Source organism: Physeter macrocephalus, chromosome 2 (assembly GCF_002837175.3).
Source record: "Physeter macrocephalus isolate SW-GA chromosome 2, ASM283717v5, whole genome shotgun sequence".
NCBI classification, from domain to species: Eukaryota; Metazoa; Chordata; class Mammalia; order Artiodactyla; family Physeteridae; genus Physeter; species Physeter macrocephalus.
In genome coordinates, this window is record NC_041215.1 from 1524949 (window position 1) to 1548647 (window position 23699).

At 41.9% G+C, this 23699-nt stretch overlaps 1 protein-coding gene across 1 annotated transcript in view; it reads left to right on the plus strand.

Moving 5' to 3' along the window:
* DOCK2 (dedicator of cytokinesis 2) overlaps positions 1–23699 on the plus strand; it is a 432741-nt gene that overhangs the window by 111839 nt on the left and 297203 nt on the right. The window contains exons 24-25 of the mRNA XM_028497312.1: positions 2587–2657; positions 4442–4548. Coding sequence (XP_028353113.1) covers positions 2587–2657; positions 4442–4548 — 178 coding nt within the window. The remainder of the gene's footprint in view (positions 1–2586; positions 2658–4441; positions 4549–23699) is intronic.

Sequence of the window (23699 nt, forward strand, 5' to 3'; positions counted from 1 at the left end):
CTCCCATTCTGAGGGTTGTCTTTTGGTCTTGTTTATGGTATCCCTTGTTGTGCAAAAGCTTTTACGTTTCATTAGGTCCCATTTTTTTATTTCTGTTTTTATTTCTATTTCTCTAGGAGGTCGGTCAAAAAGGGTCTTGCTGTGATTTATGTCATAGAGTGTTCTGCCTATGTTTTCCTCTAAGAGTTTAATAGTGTCTGGCCTTACATTTAGGTCTTTAACCCATTTTGAGTTTATTTTTGTGTATGGTGTTAGGGACTGTTCTAATTTCGTTTTTTTACAGGTAGCTGTGCAAAGGGCTTAATAGTAATGATATATAAAGAATTCCACACCAATAAGAAAAGAAATCACCCAAAAGAAAAATGGGGAAAGAATATAAACAAGCTATGTATAGTAAATACAGTTGTTCAATAAGTATAGAAAAGGTGCCCACCTGTACTAGATCCAAAAATTCTCAGATTACAGTTGCAAATTATGTATCAGATTGACAAAATGAGACAGATTCGTATACTAGTGTTAGCAAGGTTATAGGGAAAGGAGTAGAAGGAAATTGATTACTGCTTCTTTCTAAGTTAATATGACGTTATCTCCTAAAATGTATATGTGTATACATTTGTATGTACATTTGCATATGCGTACATACATTTTACACACTAATTTCTCCTCAAGCAGCCCATCCATCACACAGGGATTCTCACAGATACACAGATGTGTATTTTAATATTTTCTTGCCACTTATTTTATAATAAAGAAAAACTAAAGATAGCATGGAGTCCATCAGTAAGGAGGACTTGGTGTACCCATGTGAGCATTGTTGTGCAGTGATTAGAAATGAAGAGTGCACTCTATGAAGTGATGTGCAAAAATACTGGTGATAACATGGTTAACTGCAAAAAGCAAGTTACAGAACTGTGTAATCACACACATACATGTGCACATGCACATGCATGCACACGCACACAAACACATAATTGTTCATGCACAGAAAACAGTTGGGACTCACCACAATATTGACAGTGATCCCTTCTGAGGAGTAGGGATTGGGGCTGAGATGGAGATGTGGGACTTCAGGGACAATTTTCACCCTAATACTTGTGTGAATTTTTTTATATCAAACATATAATACTGACTTGTAAAAATCATAACTGACAAGAAAAAAAAAAGCGTGGGGGCATGGAGAAAAACAGTGCTATTTGAGGGTTACAAGGAGTGGCTCTGTAAGTAGCCTGCCTGATTTTGAATCCTGGCTCTGCCACTTGCTAACTTTGTGACCTAGCTAGTTATTGAATCCTGATGCCCTAGTGGTTCCTGATCTATGAAAATAGTGTATCCCTTGTAGGCTGAAATAAGGTTTAACAAAATAATCTAACAGCATGGTGTCTGCTCCACTGAACATTCTCAGAGGATAGTCATAATTGTTATTTACGTTAACTAAGACGTGCAACTGTATATGGCTAGGATAAGATTTTCTTTAAAAAAAGAATTTTCTCGGGCTTCCCTGGTGGCTCAGTGGTTGAGAGTCCGCCTGCCGATGCAGGGGATGCGGGTTCGTGCCCCAGTCCGGGAGGATCCCACATGCCATGGAGCGGCTGGGCCCGTGAGCCACGGCCGCTGAGCCTGCGCGTCCGGAGCCTGTGCTCCACAACGGGAGAGGCCACAACAGTGAGAGGCCCGCGTACCGAAAAAAAAAAAAAAAAAAAAGAATTTTCTCTATTTTAATTTTGGTCTGTTTGTAAAAGGATGATACTTGTTGACTATAGAACACTTAGAAACTTAAAATATACAGAAAAATAAAAAGAAAATATAAAATGGATACATCTACCAGATTTTTAAACATTATTTTCCAACTATGTGACTTACAACTCCTTCTGTGGAAATTACAGTCTACTCTGCTGTTTAGCAAATGGTGCTGTTTTGCAAGGGCCTGGGTCTTTTTCCCACCTCTGGATGTATCAGTTATCTTGGACAGAGGACAGAAACAATCCACCACAATGCCTAGTTTTCCTAACCCAGCTAGTGGACCAAAACATGCTGACAATTGTTCACAAATTGGCCAGGGAGAGAAAATAGAAATAACTCAGTCCATGTCATCCTTTCCACCAGCAAAACTATTCAAGCATACCATCTTCCAATAAAGGTAGAAGTTACCATTTATTGAGCACGAAAATATGTCTGGCTCTCTGCTGGATGCCACATTTATATTATTCTGAATCTCTACAATCCTACAAAATAGACGTTATTTCCTCTGTCTTATAGATGAGGAAATTGAGACATCAGAGAGGTTAAGTGTTTTGTCCAAAGTCACCTGGCCACTAAGGAGTAGACCCCGGATTTGACTGTAAGTGTGTATAACCTCAAAGTTTTTGATTGCTCTACTCTACATTTCTGCTCCCTTGAAGACAGAAGAAACTTTTGAAAGAAGTACACCTGGTGTTTCAATCTACATGCAGAGTCTGAATCACTGTAGCAGTGCCCAGGATTCAGGATCATTTTCCCTTGATCTGTGTTATGTTGCAAAATATTCTCACCACCAGGCAGAGTTGTTGGCCGTGGGCACTGCTCATGTTTATTTCACTTTCTACCTAGGTGGCAGCTTTGAAATACATCCCATCTGTCCTCTATGATGTGGAAACCGTCTTTGATGCAAAGTTACTCAGGTGAGCTTATGGTGTGTACTTTCCTGGGCTCTGTTGTCAAGCCAGGGATTCAGAGGGAGAGGAGAGCTCTTGTGGGGAATTCCAGACGGGCACTCAGCGCAGGGACAGGGAGGACACATGGCCGGAGTTTCCTCCAGGGATATTGGTGTGGGATTTTTACAGTTTCATTGGGTTGTGTCAGATTTGGTGAAAACCAACTATAAAGTAAACATCCTTCTTTGACAATATCAGTGATGCAGAATACGAACATGTAGGTTAAAAAACTGATGTTTGGTTTAAGTGTCTCCATTTCACCTGGGCTTGAAGGTTATTTGGGGGTTCTGGTCTTTGCCCTGTAAGCCCTGTAGTTACAAATGGAGAACAACCTATGGACACTTAATGGGATAATGAGATGGGCTCCCCTTCGGTCTCTCCTTCTTCACCCCATTCCTCTCATGGGAGGAACACATTATCTTACTTTGCTTATGCTCTTAGAATAGGGGCATCTGAGGCAGATATGCCCTTTTCCTCTTTTTCCTAAATTCACTTAAGTTCCAAGATAACCTATAGAAGATTTAAAAAACTTTTTATATTGCAATACTTTTAGATTTGGAAAAGTGCTGCAGAGGTAGTGTATAGAGAGTTCCTGCATACTTTTCACTCAGCTCCCCTTAAAGTTCACATTTTAGATAACTACAGCATAGCTATCAAAACTAAGAAATAAACATGGGCACAATTCTATTCGGTGCATTCCAAACTTTATTCAGCTTTCATCAGTTTATCCACTGTTCATATGAAGATTTCTTCTGGCTTCTTCTCATTCTTCTGGTCTCAAGCTAAATGTTAACTTCTTGGAGAAGCTACCTCTGAACATTGTAAATCAATTATATTCCTCCCTCAACCCCTGCACCATTACTCTCTGACACAACTCCCTATTCATTTCCTTCATTGTGTCTATGGCCTTGAATTGATTTGCTTGCTTTTGTGTTGTACGTTGACCTCCATTAGAATGTAAGTTCCATGCCAATTGGGACCAAGTCTGTTCCTATTGTATCCCACTGCCCTGCACATTGCCTGTCACATATTAAGTAGATGCTTAATAAGGATTTGAAAGAATGAACAAACACAATGAGCTTATTTTGGAAAGCTGACAGGAGCTGTAATTTTGTTTCAGTGGTATTTTTATTTTCACTCTATTTGGAAAGAGCTATCTCCTTTTTCATATCCCAAACTGGTTCTAACCCACAACTTTTCAGAGTTTTTTAAAAAATTAAGGACCTTTTTTGATCTTAAGATTTATCATGAAACATCACTAAGCATAAAACATGAGTGAATAAAACGGCATGGCAATGAAATTAGAATCTGGTTTTGAACCCTTGTTTCTTTGACCCTCCCTAGCTGTGTAACTTTGGGAAAGTTAGTTAACCTTTTTAAACCTTACATTTCCCACTTGTAAAATTGAGATAAGCATTGGATCTACGTCATAGAATTGTGAGGCTTAAATGGCACAGTGGATGTCAAGTGCAAAACATGTGCCTGATACACACAGTAAGTGGTTGGGTTTCTTGATATTATTTTTAGATTTCCACATCTCTTTGAACGCTGTCAGTATTCAACACCAAGACCAACTATGCATACTTACTGAAGGCTTATCATGCACAGAGGTGGGGGGCGAAGGGAGCAAGAGGTACATTGTTTCTGCCCCCGCAGAGCTGGCAGGCTGGGGATGGACAGACTGTAAGTGCCAGGAGGTGGCAGACATTGGTTTAACGAGCTCTGCGTGCTCTGGTTTTTCCTGCCCGTAGCCAACTTCTCTATGAGTTCTATACCTGCATCCCTCCCGAGAAACTCCAGAAGCAGAAAGTCCAGTCCATGAATGAGATAGTCCAGAGCAACCTCTTTAAAAAGCAAGGTGAGTCCAAAGCATCCTGGCTGGTTGGGGGTGCCAGAAACCCCACGTGCTCATCACATGATGTGCAGTTAGGAAATGTTTCTTCTCTAACAACTCCCTTGGTCTGAATGAAGGGGGACAGCAGAAAGTAGCTGACAACTTAGATATCAGAATCTAAATTAATTTAAGGAAAACATAGGCTGAACTGTTTGTTTTTCCTGAGAAAGTTTACTGAGAGGCTAAATTTGGAGTCATTTTGCTGTGAGGTTTTTACTCTACGTGAGAAGTAGGTTAAGGTCTGATCCCTTCGCAGAGGCACCAGTGGCTTCAGTCTCCTGTTGTGTTTGCTTCCAGGGGCACTCACTATATAAGCAAGTAAACACACATTTACTATAGATTCTCCCCTGGTCTTTTATTACTGCTCTCATAGTAGCATGTTATACAACTGCTCTGGACGTTGCCTTTCTTCACGTAACGGTATTTTCTGGAGAGCAGGAAATGACAGTGGACTTGGGCAATGGTTGTGGCCAGAGCTTCTGCTCACCCAAACTGATCTCTGGTAGCCACCAGTCCCCAGCCAGCATCCCATAGTCAAGAGCCTTGGGGTTCCCTGTTTTTGAGATCGGTGGGCTGGATGGCCACACATCCTCCAACTATGAGCAGGTAGGACTTAGATGTCAGTATTCACCATTTCCTACATCACTCCTCTCTGTGAGAAGCAAACTGTGCAAGAAATAAGGAGTCTTAGAAAGCAGAGGATCAGTCATCACCCACCCGGGATTTATTCAGAGTGAAGCTTGAATATTTATGTATTAAAGATTCAGGAACCACTTCACTGTAAAGATTTTCCCGCCTAATGTCTGGTTAACATGGTGCATCCAGAATTGCTGTCTGAATCCCACCCTGTGGAATTAAAGTTAGGAGAAGGGCATGGGAAGAAAAGTGTTCTTGTGATTTTATATGCATGCCTGGAGTTTCCTGACCATTTAGACAGATGTGTGGCAGCAGATTAATGCAGTACATGCATGGTTTGTTTGTGCAAGGTGGTTTGTGTTAGGGTGATTGGAAACTAATCCTGGTTAAGTCTTGCTGTATGCCTTGTATTACTGGGTTTTTTTAAGTGAGCCTTCCTCGGTTTTCACCTTCTGATTTCCATGTCGAAATAAATTACCCTCACTCTGAAAGCTTTGAAATATGCCTGCCCCTTTCTGCCCTGGCAGCCCCTTCCTGGATTTCAGGTGGTGTCACTGTAGAAGTGAAGTGAGTCCCATCCTAGGGGCGTGGCAAGGACGACTCTTGCTGCATGTGGTGCTGCACAGGCAGCAGAGAGCAAGGGCTGCTTGGCTCCCTTTCATTGTTCAGAGCGGCTGTCATTGTCAGGGGCCCGGCTCAGCATCGAGGCCAGATGGAGTGTTAGCGCGGTCCTGGATTGGGCATGCGGTGTCAATTCCAGCCTGGTAGAAGTAGGAGTGATTCCTTTACTGGAGTCACATCTCCTGGGCTGACGGTGGCCCCTGAGGGTTAGCATAATCACAGGGCAGGCTGGACAGCTGCTGCTCACCAGTCCTGCTGCGTCCTTGAGTCTCAGATTCAGTAAAAACCCTCTGATTAATATTAATTGACAGAAGGCCAGCCCCAGTGTTGTACACAGTTACAAAAAAAGTGCAAAATTCTTACCTTTACATACATACAGAGACTAGAAGTAGGTGAACAGAGAGCCCTTTGGGGACCCATTTTAAAGAGGCTGCAATGTATAATTAGTCTATCCGTCCTTGGTTCACGTGTGAAAGCAGTATGCTCTTATGCACAGCTTAAAGGTAACTCTTCTCCCACTATTTATTTGCTAAGTGAACCCTCTTACAGAAGTAACCCAAAGGAGGAAAAGAATCTGAAAAAAAAATATATATATATATACACACACACATATATATATATGTATATATACATATATATAAAACGGCATCACTTTGCTGTACATCTGAAACTAATACAACATTGTAAATCAACTATACTTCAGTTAAAAACACAAATTAAAAAAAAACCCCGAGGGAAACTTCAGCTCAGCCTTCTCCTTAAATCCTCAAGTTCCAAGTGAATACAATCTGAATTCATACGCACGAACTTACTGGGTGTCTGGGGCTCTTGGGTGAGTGTCTCCTTTATACTCTGACATAAGGTGAGTGATGAGTGATTGCTTGGCCAAGTCTGAATTATAATGAAATCCCTTCTGTTGTTCTCCCTGTGAAGTGTCCTGTGCCTCAGGGACGCAGTTTGCTTTAAGTCTGCACCTATCTAACTGCCAGATGTGCAAATTGCCTGGAGCATTGTCGGTGACATTAGCTTGTACTCACAGCCTTCAACACTTGTATTGACATGAAGCAGAGGAACCGTAAGGCTTTTAAGCACTTTCCGAAATGTTGGCAGACTATCCTATTGGCCTCTCTTCAGGAGGGTCCTATGCAGAAGGGGGAGAAAGTTTACTGGTTAAGGGCACTGGTTCTTGGGTTGGATTCCTAGTTTAGCCCCTGTTCAGCTGGGTGACCATGGGCAATTTACTTAATCTCTCTGATCCTCAATAAGCTCATCTGTAAACTGGGAAAAATGATAGCAATGTCTGTCTTAGAAGGTTGTTGTGTGGGCTGATGAGACCAACAGTGCATTTGAAGTGCTTATCAGAGCAATATAATATCCCATACTAAGTGATCACTGTTATTACTGGTGTTGTGGTTATTATTTCTGCTGCTCCTTTCATTTTCCCAACCTCTATCCTAAGCTTCAGGTTCTTTGCACTAAGGGCATCCCTTCGTGGTTGATAGTTGCACGTAACCCTAAGCTAAGCTTCCTTGTTTCCCTGAAAGCTGTGTGTTTTTCTCCAGGGTCTGAGAAGCACAGGACTTAAGGAACAAAAAGGCCTTGGTCTGTATCCATGTCGCATTCCTGCTTTGAATGGTTTTTCCAATTTTTATTTCATTTCCCTAGAGTGTTTTTGCATAGGGCCTGTGCGATGTGAGCCCAGAATATGCCAGGGTGAGATGTTTGTGGTTTGTCACCTCATTTGTTTACCTTGCTGCAGGCCTCAATATAGTTACATAGTTTGGGACACTTGACAGACATCCTCTAGGATGGTTTGCTCCTTGGGGCTCTTTCAAAACATACACGCACACGCACGCGCACGCACACACACACACACACACTTTTTAATTCTTTCTTCTTTCATGGAGGCAATTAGCCTCCATTCGCCTCAACTTTTACTTGACCTGTGATCCTGAGTAAAGTACTTAATCCTTATAAGTCTCAATTTCCTTGGCTGTAAAGTGGGAATAACCACAGAACAAGTCTCATTGGGTTTTTGTGCAGACTCAGTGGCATAATGTGAGTTGTTAGCCTGGGGTATGAGGGAGTCAGGGGTCACCAGCAGCCGAGGTCCCGCAGGGAGTGGCTTGCCCTGTGTGAATGACTTCAGGGTTCAGCAGGAGGAGAACTGGGAAATCTATGGAGACGCATTTCCTGTTTTCTCCGGCCCAAGCTCAGACTTGCCTGGTGGTGATGATGGGAGAAAGGGTGAATAGGTATGCCCTGAGAAAGCTCTTGAGGGGAGTCTGCGAGAAAACCAAACCTTCTGTTCCTTTGGAACAGATTTGTCCCTACTTAGAACCTAATCTCTAAGTAATGTGTCTTTTTAGTCTGATGCTAATCACATGTGCCATCTGGTTCAGTGTAAACTGCTTTAGGATCCACACTGCTCACTTTTCTCAACTTCCAAAACAAACGGGGGGGTGGGGGGAAGACAGAGAGAGAGAGAGAGAGAGAGAGAAACAGAGAGAGACACAGAGAGAGAGGGCCCAACAGGGAGACAGAGAAAGAGAGAGAGACAAAGAGAGAGACAGAGATCTGACAGAGATTTGGAAACTCTTTCAATGTTTATTTTCAGCTAGTGGGGTTTTCTTTGGAAACTTTGTTGAGGAGCCGTTCTCTGAACACAAAGCATCCAGTTTTCCTTTTATCAAGATGTAGTTTCCTTCTTTCCCCCTCTTCTTATCTGTTGCCCACAGTATCTGGAGCTGCTAGGACCTCAGTTCACAATGGGCTAGGCCTCTGTGGTGGGAGGGGGCACAGACATCACTGTCCAGTGCCCTAGCGGGGGATTATCTTTTCTGATCATCACATCATTGCAACACTGGTCTGGAATAGAGAAAAGTCCTCTCATTCTAGCAGTTATTACTTTGCTTGGTGAACTTATGTAACATCTCTGAGCCTCCAGGGTTCCACATCTGAAAAATTGTGAGTAGGAATGTTGCCATTAGAGTATGGACTTTTGGTTTAGGAAATCCCTGTTTCTAATCCTGACCTGATCACTTACTAGCTCTGTGTTCCTTTGAACAAGTAACCTCTTTGAGGCTTGGTTTCTTTAGCTACAAAAATGAGATCATGCATGTAAAACTACTCGTAGAGTGCCTGACACAGTTGCTGCTTATTTAAAGACATTTATTGTATCCATTGTATACCAGTAATAACCATAGGAATAATAATGACATCAACTGCATCTTAAAGGAAGAGACATTTATTAAATGCCAGCTATGTATTATTTGCTATATGGGACATAAACATATAGTAAATTCTTACAACCCAATTACATAGGTATAATTATTCTCATCTTATAGATGGGAAAACCAAGGCCTAGAGAGTCAAGTAACTTTCATCCTAATGAGACCAAGGGTTATATTACAATGTATTAGCGCATTAGTGTATTTGGCTATGTGATTCTGGGGTAACAAATCAATCTCCAAATATCAGTGGTTTAACAATGTAAAGGTTTATTTCTCTCGTGCAAAGTCTGATAAAGGTCAGGAAGGTCGGACACCTTTTGTCCCTTGTGAAGCTATGCCAGCTTATACCCATGGCCTCTTTGCAGCAGGGAAGAGAGCGAGGAAGAAAGTACAACCACTTTCAACTACATCAGCCTGAAAGTGACACCCAGAGATTCCACCCGCAGTCCACTGGCCAGACCCCATCACATGTTCCCAACCTAGTTGCAAGGGAATCTGGGAAGTGAAGGGAAATGCATAGAATATTTGATGACCACCTCTGCTACCCATAGGTAGCAGTGGTGGAGCTGGATTTGGAACACAAGTCCTTTGAATAATGAAACTCCTCTTCTTTCCACTACACCATGCTTTGTTCTTATAATGAATAAAAAGGAGAAGATATGCTTACTTTCTTGTTGAAAATGCTTCCTTCTCCATGTTAGAAAAAAGTGCCACATCGTTCCTCCTGAGAGATTTTTTTCTTCCTTCCTCACTCTCTGCCCCTGTTCCAAATACTGGGCAACTCTCTGACAGCTGTGTATGGGGACCTTTGTTGGGCAGGAGATGGGACTCTAGATGCCAGTGGTTGCTATGTCACTGCAGGTTTTTAAACCACAGCTTTCCTGCAGCGAGAAGTGGTATAGCAGGCTGCCTGGGACTTGGGATGTCCACATCCGGCTGGGTACTAAGACTGCTATGAAAGACAAGGCAGTAAAGGAACAAGTCCTCTTCCTCCGAGGACATGCTCTAGGCTCCTGGCTGGCTCCTCATCTCTCCTGGCACCATACATGACCTTCCACCATTCTTTTCTTCATGAATCCTGCCTGGAATACCTTCTACTGCACCCCCCCCCCCGCCACATTCCTTACTCCCACCCCTAGACACACTAACTAGTAACTCCCACTCATCCCTTTAAGACCTTGCCCCGAGGTCAAGCGTGCAGTGCGTCTTCCCTGATGTCTCAGGCATCTCAGCCTAGTCCCATTCCACATTTACTCAGTCCCTGCCGCAGGACAGGCCCTGGGGTGGTAGTGGGGATACAGCCGGTGCCAGTTTGCAAATTTCTGCACCACAGTCAATGTGCAAAGACGATGAAGCTTCTTGGTTTTGTTTGTTCTAAATCTAATCTAATCTTTTTGAGTCTCCACCTCACTTTGTACTGTGGCAACTTAAAATGTTCAGTCAATGACATCTTGTGGCTTCAGATTTAACAGGTCTTTCTGGTTCAAAATAGTTCCCCTTCCCTCTCCAAAATAGTGTCTGGGACCAGGTCCCAGGGCCCCAATTAGGAAAGGGAAGAGAGACTCTGCTTTTGCCTTTTCCCACAACCTATCTAAAATATCTCTCTTTGGGACTTTAGCCCAAGGCGGGGATGTTGGGACATACATGTCTTGTGGCTTCAGGGGCCGCTACCTTTTTGCTCTATAATATCTTCTTTTCTGAGGAAGCCTTCCTCATCTCTCTTCCCTGGGGCTATAAAAATGGAATGGTTGCCAGGGTTCTTGACCAATGGGGGGAAGTGTGACGGTAGAGAGTAGCACATTCAAAATATTATCTTGGATTCTCAAAGGGGATAAAACAAGACGTAGAATCTCTGAGAGGAAGATTTCTCAGACCTTAGGTACATCTGGGAAGTTTGCTAAAATTGCAGGATCCTGGACCCTACCCCAAAGATTCTGACACTGCAGATCTGGGGAGGGTCCAGGGATGTGCATGGTATCAGCCCTCCACGGGGATTCTGATGCAGGTGGCCCCCTGACTGACCCTCTCTAGTCGGCAGGCGGAGCTCCTAGAGGCTGAGAGGGGGAAGGAGAGCAGTGCAGCAAAGAGGAGCAGATCCCACAGCACGTAGCAGAGACCTCACCCTGATACTTGGCATTTCTCTCTCTCATTGTCTGTTGATGCGACTATCTATGCTGATGGAGAGAACTCCTTATGGATAAGGGATATATATTATTTCTTTATGTGCCTAGTCTGCTTAGGGTCTCACTGATATCCACACTCAGAAACTAGTCTGTGCACCTGGGCAGTAAAATATACCATTATTCAGTGGCCAGTGTCCCTTATTAAAAAGGAAAAGGGAAGATGGGACCTCAGTTGTAGAGAACAGGGCTTGTCATAGTACTCGATTCATAATGTAGCTCATCACTGGTCCACACAAGGGCTTGCTTTTATTTATTAACATAGTTAGTTATTTTTAATAATAAATTAAACATCCTTGCACTCACCACCCAAACCAAAAACTAGAAACTGAACAATCAACTACATGTAACTATGTGTGTCTTTCCCCGCCTAAGGTAACCCATTCTTGAATCTTCTATTAATCATTCCACTGCTTTAATGCAGTGTTACTGCATCTATACATATTTCTAGTGTTTTGGTTATTTTAGCTTTATAAAGAAGGGTGTTGAACTGTGAGTAATTGAAGGGACTTACTTTTTTCACTTAATATTATACTAAAATTCATTCATATTACAAACTGTTGGAGTTCTTTTTTTTGATGAGTGTAGAAAATTCTATTGTGTGAATAAGCCATAGTTTATTCACTCATGCTTTCAATTTTAGGCACTTGGGTTGTTTCGGATTTTTTTTTTTAATTGTAAGCATTGCTGCTAAGCATATTCTTGTACATGTCTCTTTTTGTACATGTTCAAGAGTGTCTGGGGCATATAACTACCAGTAGATCTGCTTGGTCATGGGAGATCTGAATATTTAACCTTAGGAGATACTGCTAAACTGGTTTCCAAAGGTGGTTGCGCTAATTTGCTCTCCCAGCAATAATGGATGAGAGATTATGTGGATCTACATTCTCTTCAACCCTTGCTATTGTCCCAGTTTAAAAATTTGCCAATAAAATGGGTGTAACATATGTCATCACTGTCTTGATTTGCAGTTTCTTGATCACCAGTGACACTGAAAATCTTTCCTTCTGTTTCTTTATCACTGTGTTTTATGTTTGTGATGTGTCTGTCCATGACTTTTGTCCATTTTTCTTTTGGGTTGGTTGTATTTCTCTTTTTAACTTGCAGGATATTTTATATATTCTTCATACTCATGTTTTGCTGATCTTATGTATTATGAGACTCTTCTTCCCACTTACAGCTTGTCTTTTCATTTTACTTAAGATGTATTTTTTTTCATTTCTTACTCTTTGTACAGATTTATCCATCTTTTTAACAGTCAGATCTTTTCATGTCATCTTTAAGAAATCTTTCTCAATACCAAAGTCTGAAAGATTTTCATTTATATTTTTACTAAGAATTTCATAGTTTTGTTTTTGATACACAAGTCTTTAATCAACCTATAGAGCTTATGTTTTACGTATGGTGTGAGGTAGGAGTCTGATTTTGTCTTTTTTGCCATTTGGCCACATAGCGTTCCCAGTGTCAAGTGTTGGGCAGTCTTTCCTTTCTCCAAGTCAGTGTCATTTTCCATTTCCAGGACATTGCTCTTCCCTGGGGACTTGAGGGCAGGGTTGCTGGAGCCTGGGTTCAATCTCTGGTCCACAGTGTGCAGTTTCTCTGTGTTACTTGTGGGTGGAAGGGTCAGAAGGGTCAGGAGAAAGGGATAGCCTCTCCTTCCCAAGCAAGGCCCCAAATTAGGCTCCTGTGTTATGTTAGCATCCTGGGAACTATGTGCCAAGAAATAACACTTCTCCGAGTTTTGGACCTTCTCAGTTATGAAAAAAATGAGATGGTTTCTTGGAATGATCATTTTTCTTATAGCAAGAAATTTCTTGGGCCCATGGGGCAAGCTTCTTGTAGTTTCTGTATGTATCTGATAGAAAGAGCACTGAACTGAGAGTAAGGAGACCTGAATAATAGCAACAACAATAATGTCAGCAGTAGCAACTGTAGGTGAGGTTTACTGAGTGCTTATTATACACCAGGCACTGCGACAAACACAGATGTACATTATCTCATTTACTGCACAGTTGTGTGATCTTCGGCAAGTCACTTAAGCTCTGTAGAGCAACTATAACATCATGAGACTGAGCAAGATTTTCCAGAGCTCTACCAACATGAAAATCTTTGATTTATAAAATCATTCCCTGGGCTTCCCTGGTGGCGCAGTGGTTGAGAATCTGCCTGCTAACGCAGGGGACACGGGTTGGAGCCCTGTGAGAGGCCCGCGCACCGCGATGAAGAGTGGCCCCCCGCTTTCCACAACTAGAGAAAGCCCCCGCACAGAAACGAAGACCCAACACAGCCAAAAGTAAATAAATAAATAAAATAAAATAAAATAAAGTAACTGTACCATTTAAAAAAAAAAAAGGAATCTCTAAAAAAAAATAAAAATCATTCCCTGAGTGACAATGGCAATACTGCTGAATCTTTCTAACACCATTTACTGCCTAAAAACACCTTCTCCCATATATTGCCCCCAACACTTCTAAACGTCCTGCCTGAGCTGGGAGTGAGGAATGAGAATATTTTATAGAAGGTTAAACGGATGCAGGGAAATGGCGCGATGCCCTCAAGATCACACAGCAAGGCTCAGAACCCTGGAAAAGGTAAAAGGATTTACTTACTGGAGCCAATTTATTTTCTTCCAGAAAGAGCTGTAGAGTTTTGAGAATCTAAGATTTTTCTCCTCAGCATTTGGAGGCATCGAAGATCTTTCTTCAAATAGGGGCTTGCCCCTCCCACCTACAGTGTTACAAAAGCTACCTCCAGTTCCAAAACATCCCTCCTACACTTGCAGATCTGAGAAGGGGCTGTTCCTTACATCTCTTTCCTTTTCGATGTGACTGATCGCAGAATTCAGTCTCAGAAAGAAACCTTCAGATCCATAATCAGAGAAGACAGTGATTTAATAAGCTGCAGAACAAATCCAAGAGAGATTTATTAAACTGTCCTCTTTTTTTTTGGCTGAAGTTAAAAAAAAAAAGTTGGCATACAATCAAAGAAAAGAATCCCTCTTGAACCTCCTCAAATACTTAGAATAGCAGCTTTTAATGACATTACAGAATACAGTTTAATTGGGGGCGGAATGTGGGGCAGAGAATCCCAGATTACTTCTTTAATGGTAAACCAAGTCAACTCTTGTGCAATTCAAAAAAATTTACCTCATTAAAACGAGAGAAGAGCAAAATCAGGCTGTTCTTACACCTTTCAATCCATGTTCCATGGGATTTTTTCCAATTTTGGAATGACAGTGGAAACACACAAAAGGATAGAGTTTATATAAATCTTTAAAAGGTTCTGTGTTTACTCCAAATTTTTTGTTTGTTTTCATTGTGAAGTTACAGTTATAGATGGTTTGAATTATACTGAGGCAGGTTTTAAAATGTTCAGAGACTTTTATGTTGACCTGTTTAAGTTTGATTTTGCTGATTTTTTTCTCCACATCTTCCTAGAATAGGAGAAAGTTTCCTTAAGACCATGATACAGTTGAATTGAAGACCAGCTGAAGATTTAATTCAATAATATTTATTGAAAAGCTAAAAATGTAGCATCACTGTGTTATGGGAAATGTGAAAGAAATACAGTAATAAATAATTTCATGGTCACCATTTATTTAACTATTATTTTGTGGCAGGCACTATGCTAAGCCTTTTCACACATTATCTCATTTCATTATCATGACATCCCTGTAAAGTGTAGATATTAATATCCCCATTTTACAGGTGAGGAAACTGAAGGTTAGAGGGGTTGGGAAACTTGCCAAGAGTCATAGATCAAGTAGCATGGCAGGGCCAGGATTCCAAATGGGGTCTATCTGATTTCAACATCCACTCTCTAAACTGCTGTGCAATATGGCATCTGGAACAGAAAGTTTTCAGCGCCCCCCAGGGAGCTTACAGTTGGGAGAGAAAAGACTTACCCCAAAGATCTTCAAACTTGAGCCCACAAAGGCCATGAAGGTAATAGAAATGAAGGTACAGAGTGATAGTTATTATGCCTTTTTATATAGTAACCTAAGGAAATATATTAAATATATATTATATATAGTATATAATATATATAATAACCTAAGCAAATATATTATGCATATATACACACACACAAACACACTTAATGTCATCTTCAGTTATATTTTGTACAACAGATTTTCCATTTGCCTAGTAAACATGTGAGAACTTTCTTCACTTCACAAAGAAATGTGATTCCTTTCATTTTTTTCCCTAAAACACAGTGCCATTTGGTCAGTCATTCATTTCCCCACCTTTGACAGAGATAAGTGTACAGAAAAATATTTCTCTACTACTAAGGAAACAAGAGTGAAAATTATCAAACCACACTCAGCTCAGAGTGGGGAGCAATATGGAGCAGTGAGGACTGGGGCAAAGTCCATGTCATTGGGCATATAGGACAGCTGTGAATCAATGCTAAGTGATTGTTACTATCTATGTCAATATGTGAGCTCGATGCTACCTGATCTCTCTTTTTTTTTTTTGAGAGAGAGAAGTCCCACAATTTTTTTTTAATGGGAAACCTGCTGATTTAGTTTTTAAATGATATTTTCAGGCTGAATAAAATCTGCATATGGACCCAGCACAGCAGCCTCTGGTGTAAATTTATAATTTACAGGGTTTTAAATAATTTATAGGGTTTTAATAAATGTATTATAAATTTATAGAGTTATTTACAAAGAATCCCATAAGAATGACTACTATTGGAATTCAGTGAGAATAGTGCTTTTGGAATGTTGAGGACAAGAAGAGGTAGGATGTCAGCTGAACTTTGAGGGGTAGTGAGTATGATATAGGCCCTCCAGAGAACAGTTCTTGGGGAGAACTTGTAGTGTCAGGCCTGGAGCACTGTCTCACTGAAGACCACTGCCTTTCAAGCCTTAAGAGAACTCAGGGTTCATCCTTGCCTGACACACTCCCTTGCTAATGAGGGCCTCAGACCACACCGTAACCTCTATCAGGCATTCTCCTGGGAATGCTGGACCATTGTTGGAAAAAATGACGTTTATTGTTCATAGAAATTAGTATTATAAAAATATTGTGTTTTTATAGAATATTTGGAAGTAAATAAAAGCATCTGTGATCTCATGATTTAGAGGTAAACATTGTTATTCTTCCTCTCTTTTGTATCATATATTATATATAACTGGGATAATGTTTTGCCAGGTTTGTAGTCTGCTTCTTTCACTGAGAATCATTAGGCACATTTTCCCATGCCATTTCTAAGGACTTCATAGGACTCTGTTGTATAGATGGGCTATAACTGATTTCACTGTTTTCCTATTTAGGGACATTTGGATTCATTTAATTTTATGCAAGAAAAACTTACTGGAATTCATTGTCTTAATAGACAAATGGTTGTCCTCTGTGCTCCTTATTTCTTCACTGTTGGGCATGAATCTCATCCAGCTTTTCTAGTGCTTGTTGAGGATTCTTATTCTCCCTTCTTCCTCCTCTTTACACGTGTGCGCGCGCACACACACACACACACACACACACACACACACACACACTCGCCCACAGGATTTTTCTTTCTCCTTGTGCGATAGGCTCAACGCAAAGCAGACCATGTTGTCCTCTCTTAAAGAGCTGGAGCAGCATGTTCCCATTTGGGAGGGACACGTTTTCACAGCCCTGCCGTCATTCTTGATGGTAAGGGGTATGTCTGTGCATGGACCTTCCCTGCAATACCGGGCACTTAAATGCAACCGCACTGAGAGCCCTCATTAGCCCTGGGCAGCCACAGTGGATTTGCTGAGTGTGACACCCTCCAGGCTGGAGCGGCTGCCCAAGAGGAACCAGACACCAGAGCAAAGAGGGAAGCCAATTATCCAAAGGCAAATGAGGCTCTAATTATGGCTTTAGCTAAAGAGGGTAAAATTATTTGAGGAGAGACATCTCATTTCTGAAGTCGGCACAGCCCAGGACAGTTGTTCAGAACAAGGACTTGGAACAAGTCCTGGTTTTGCTGCCTTAACCAAGACACTTCATGTCTAGGAGCATATGATTCCTCATCTGTCAAATGGGAACAATCTAGGATGTTTACCTCATTGGTTTACTGTGAGAATTACATGGCATAATGCCTGGGAGAGGCCAGGTGGGGTCTGACATTTAGTGAGGACTCATAAATGGAGTATCATCGTCATCAGTAACTCTTACTAGTATTACTATTATTTGTAGTCATTTGATAGTGGAACAGAATGTGGAACTGGAGCTCAGGAGACCTGAATTCTCAGTTCTGCAGTTTTCTATTCCAACTTAGAAGTGAATAAATCTCTGAGTTTTATTTTTCTTGTCTCTCAAATGAGCAACTTGGATTAGGGGTTACATCAGGTCCCTTTCATTCGGAGATTTGCAGACCTACACGTGCTGAGAACTATATATCATCCTCTTCACGGAGCCGCATGTCAACCCTATCTTATAGGTGCTATTATCTCCTTTTTTGAAGGTGCTGAAGTTGAGACTTACACAGGAAGCTGGGATTCAACTCCAGGCTCCTCACGTCCATTCTGTACTTAATTGTCTGCGTGTCCCAGCATTCGTTGTAGTGACTGATGGTAGACTTGTGCTCAAATGTATTTGTTGGCTGCACTCCAGGCTTTTGAACAATGGGAATGGTGGTGAAGCTCGGGGCTGTGCTCACACCGCACCCTTGTCTCTTTTACTCAATCCTCCCAAAATTGTAGGCACAAAAGTCCAGAAAGAGACCCTTGTCAGACTTTGGGGACAGCTCCTGATACCTCAGCTCTAATTAACATAAATGATTCTGTTAAACACTTGCTCTTCATGGCAAGTGGGTCATTATGTGAGTTACCCGAAGGATTGTGTATGCATGTGTGCATTAAAGAACTTGGCACCACTGTGTTAATCGAACGTCTGAGCTGGAACGGACATTAACAACCCGCTGCCCAGAGATGGTCAAAAGCAGCAATTCAGAGAACCTCTGAAGAGGGGTCACCCTTACTCGTACAGCAAGCTGGCCACCTTCCCCCTGCATCTACCAGGCTAGCTACTCCCTCCTTCTCCTTCCCCAAGAGCAGTAAAAGCTGCTCTTTTACTCCCCACCCCTCTTCCTCCTGCTCTCCCTCCCTCTTTCCCTTTCTCTCTCTCGCCCCCTTCCCCTCTTCCCCCCACCCTCTCTCTCTATCCAAGACAATTTGACTTACGCAAAAAATTCTAGGTGTAAAGGAGTGTCTGGAAAATTGTTCTGGCTCTGATGAGGAATGCTGACCGTGGAGGAGGCTGGGCATGTGTGGGGGACTCGTACCTTCTGTTCAATTTTGCTGTGAATTCAAACTGCTCTAAAAAATAAAGTCTATTTTAAAATGTTAAAAATGCAGCGAACACACACACACACACACACACACACACACACAGACACACACACACACACACACACACACACACACACACACTAATTGACCTGCCCTTCCCACCATCTATTTTGCAGAGGATGGGGGAAAAGGCCCCGAAAGGTTAAGTGGTTCCTTCAGGTCAGTTAGTTGCCCACACATCAATTGTGTCATTGGAAGTGTGACTCTAGTGTGGTTGGGTCCTTTTTCTTTCTGGTTCAAGGACGCATGTCAGTGCCTTAGGGAAGTAGCAAGGGAATTAGTTCATTTTCATTGCCCATGCCTATGGTCGTGGGACTTTGTCTTTGCTGGCTCTCAAGTATCACCGCGCTGCAGCAAATCCCTGTGCACTGGGCCTCTGGAGGAACCACAGAATGATGAGGTGGTGGTTCGGGCTGCCCACTCCGCTGCCCACTGGCTCCCAGCTGTGCAGGTCTAACCACCTCCCTGTCTGTGTATCTGTGTCTCTGTGTCTCTGTCTCTGCCTCCCACCTCATCCCCACATCTCCCCCATGCAGTCCCTTCTTCAAATCCACTGCCTTCAGCACCATCCTGAAGAAACCCCACCTTGCCGCCTGCTCTCTTTTTAAGCCTGCTTCGGGCGTTAACTGATTTTCAGCGAGGCTCTCCTCCGCCCATGCCCTGGAGTTCCAGGATGTGAGGTAGGGGTGGTGATGGACTATACGTCCCACAGAGAGAGCGTGGGCTGTAGGAAGTCATCCTATGTCATTTTCCCTCCCAGAGAGAGCTACAGCGAATTTTGTTTCTGGGTCATCTAATATGTTGGCACACCGTGCCAAGGTGAGCATTATTTATTTATTTTTTTGCCTCTTCCCCACCCAGCTTGAGCCCATTTTGTCCTGACAGTTGCCACTCTACTCTGGTTGCAACTGGTTTTGTTACCCAGGTGGGACAGTCAGCTCTGATTAGGTTTTTAAATTTTAAGCACCACTATCCCCCCACCCACCCCCAAATAATAAAAGTGTACTTTTGTTTTTTGTTTTTAAATGTGTGTTGGGTAATTCTAACACACCTTCCTCTAGTGAATCATTGCTGGCTTCCCCAAACAGGTGGGAAGGTCATGAACTCCTCCTCCCATGATGATGAGGTAAAAGAATTTGGCACCCAGTAGAGTACCTTTGGGCATCTTATGCTGGCAGCTTCTGGCCACGTAGGGGGTTCTTCCCAGTTCACATATGGCTTATCATAAGTCAAACAAATGTAGTGAGAATCCACACGTTCTGCATCTGAGAGGCTATCCACTTCCTGATGCTTCTCTGAGATTTTCCTTACATTTGCACAACACAACCTTCTTGAGTTCAGGTAAAGAGTGTTTTCTCTGTATTCCAAAGAATTGGCTCTGAGTAGGTGCTCAATAAGTGTTTAAAGGATGAAGGAACCTTAACTGAGAAAGGTAACATAATCTATTGGAGGAAACACTGTACTAAGAGTGGGAAGATTTAAACTCTAGTCCAGGAAAGCTACTAACAAGCTGCGTGACCTTGGACAAACCACTTAACCTCTCTGGGCTCCATTTCTCACGTGTGTCATTAGAGAGTTGAATCTCTAAGATCCTGTCCATCTCTAATAGTCGGCGAGTCTGTATTGTTAGAACAGCATAGAAAAAGAGGCAGCAATTTCAACTTTAACACTGCTTGAAAAGCACTTAGTTATTCTGGGGTTTTGAGGGCACTGGTGTCAATTTAACATGAAAGATATGGAAGGACTCCTTGTGTTCAGATGTATCCTGGGCGGTGCATTGTCCACACAGGCCACGTGAATCCATGGCACATCATTGAGAGGTTTGTCCGAACTGGCTCTGTGTTTCCTGGCGGGAGGGACCTGAGACTCCACCAGTCTTCTGAGCCCTTGGAGAGGGGTCAGCAGTTAGGACAACAGAGCCCCACTTGCTCTACTGGGTTTTTCTCTCCATGCAAATATTTCTGTGGGTCTGAAAAATTGCTTTTCATCAGGTTTGCCCCTGCCAATGTCCCTGATTGGCCAGAACCTAAGTGTGCAGTGAGATGCTTTGTTTGCTTTGGTTTGGTTTGTGGGGATTCTGGGCTCCCCTTTGGTTACAGCTGCAGGTTTAAAAATCAATTACAGTGCCGGTGGCAAGAGGTTCACTGCAGTGCTCTGCTGTTTGCTTGAGGCCTGTGTTGAGAGGTCCCAGTTACCTCTCAGGAAAATTTGTGCTGCTCCAGAGGCCTACAGTGAGTTGTAAATCTTGATAGTTGGTGGGACCAGTCTGCAAACAGCAAAATGATTTGTACTGTGGTTCAACAGGGAAAGGATAAAATAATTCTCTGAGAGTGAGATGTGTTGTTCCCTCTTCCTTGTTCACCAGGAAATCTGGGCCGTATACATCAAGAGACAGACCCTGGGGTTTGTGGAGTGGAGCAGGAGAGATGGTTTTCTTGCTCTTGTCCCATGGGAGGGAGCAACTCTGGCCTCCAGGCTCCTTCCTTGTGGCCAGACTTCTTACACCATTTTACTTCCCATGCCTAAATCTGATCAGCTACTCCTTTCTCCCTCTCTTGGCAACCTAGGGGAGAACGCTGGGGAGCCCTCCACCGTTTCTTTCTCCTGGTTGGTCTTGGGAAATGGAGACATCCTCAGAGTGCATGTTACAGGGCTGCAGTGCTCCATGTGCTTCTTTCCATGCCTGAGGGTCAGGAATGAGGGTCCCAGAGAGAGGAGGAGTATTGCCTTGGAGCAAATTCAGTTCATTCAGCAACCACTCTTGGGGCTCCAGTTCTAAGCTGTGTCCAGTTTTGCTCTCCCCGCTCTTGCCTAGGGGAGTTCATCCACTCTGGGGCTCAGTGCCATCTTGATGCTTACAACCGCCAACCTTTACCTTTAGTCCATGTCTTTGCTTTCACCTCAATACCCGTATCTTTGTCTCTCTGACATCTCAAATTCCATACGGGATAGATGGGGCCACCTCTTTAACGAAGAGAGGTAATGTTTAGAACAGTTTTTCCAATTCAACAAACGTTTATGATCCTCTGCTATAAACAAAGCATTGACTAGCCGTTTAGAAAATACAAAGTTGGCAAAAATATGGTGATGTCCTCAAGGAGCTTGCCTTCATTTGCAAAATGAGGCACTCCTTGTTAAAATGCAGGATGAATTTTTTACAGTAGAGGTATAAGCCAAGTGCCAGGGGACTTCAGAGGAGAGAGCTAGATGATGTTCAAGTCTTATTGTTTATTACCTCTAAAAATTTATTTTAAAAAACATAAGAAACACGAGAGACCTTCAGAATTGTGAATATTCAACCTTTCTCAGTTTATTAAACTAGATTTTGGTAATCTCTGATTTTTTTTTTAATGACTCGACTTTGGCCCCAGATGTATAAAAAAGACTTCCTGGATGATCTCCTCACTCTCACTTGTTGAGATCTGGAGAGACACTGTGAGATTTCGTAATCTCTGAGTTGTATCCATCAGTGACTTTAGAAAAGTCACATCACTTCTTTGGTTCTCAGTTTCTTTATCTGTAAAATGGGGATAATGATTGGATTGATGTGAATATTAAATGAAATAATGCTTAGCGCAGTTCCTGGATGGTAGATAATGTTCTCTAAATGGTAGCTTAAACTTAATGTAAGTATAATTATTATTTTCATAAATTATTCATTTATAATTATTATATTCATTTTCGCTATTCTCAGAGTTGGAGCCAAAGTACAGCATTAAAAATAAAATGTTGCTTAAATTGATTTTTCCAGAATATAAAGACAGGAGAAAAACTGTGAGAAAGGGGATAAACATATGTACTACCATAATTATGATAATAGTTAAATTTTATATAATTTCTTATGGAAACCTTATAAAGTAGGTTACAGTCGTTCTTTTACAGATGGAGAAAAACTTGCTTAACTACACCAGATCTTGCTAGTGAGCAAGCTTACAGTTACTTAGCTGGTTTTTAACTACTGATCTGTTTCTTCCCCTCTCAGCCTACCATTAATAAAGCTGGTATTTTGAATCAGCACCCTTTTTTACTCACTTGGCATACACTACCACTTGACCTAGGCAAATGATTAGGTGATGGTTTGTAAGGCCAATTTAAAGGCAGTGCTTTGCCCGCTGGCTTCTAAAGCTGAGGGATGCAGGGGTATATATCCTGAAGAGTCAGCTTCTGTTGTGCTTGGACTGCAGTCGATTTTATCAATTTTTTTTCAACGCAACAGCTTCAAAAGGCTCTTTTGCCCCAAAGTAGCTGATCTTTTCAAATCTTTGCTATTTCTGGTAAGAGTTTCAGATAATAGTATAAATGCAATTAACAACCACATATTTTAGATGATGAAGAAATATTCTAGAACATGTTTAAAGGTTTCACAAAACACAGACACATAGAGTTGAGCGGCTCCTTGGAGAGATTGCCTAATCCACAACCTCCTCATTTTACAGTTGAGGAAACTGGTCCAAAGAGTGGACATGACCTGCTCAAGGTCACACCATGGGTTAGTTACAGAGATGGGAAGCCAGGGATCCTGATTTTGATTTCTTTCTTTTTACTTGTGTTTCTCAAAGTGTGATATGCACCACCACAAGCAAAATTCTTTTCCTTGGCATGAAGGATAATTTTAGATATGCACAGTTAAAGTACTATATCACAGAAGCAGATCATTCGTTCTCTCTCAAGTCCCTTTCAGTCTTTCTCATTATGTCAAGGATTGTATACCTTTGCTATTTTGTCTTTAATCTTTCTCTGCTAATCTCCTTTGATAGCGCAAAAGGAACAGACCTCGGGTTTAAGTGCCTCTTAGAATTTAATATGAGTGTTTTGTTTTCCTGGTATTGATTGTTACCTTACCTTCCATCTATGGGAAGTGACAGTGGTTTTCCATTTGAAATAGCAAAATTTTCTTTTAAAATAAATGTAAGCAGATTAAAATGAATCTCCTTTATGAAAAATTATTAAGTAACCAATAGTGTAGGCTGTAAATTTTGAGGAGTACAGGGTAGGTTTCACATTGTCAGAATGTGAAATGGTTAACTAAAGCTTGGAAAATATTCGATTCTGCCCTTTAGAATGCCCTAAGCCTTTTGAGGATAGATGTGGCTGAATCCCAGTTTCCTTCTTATTCAT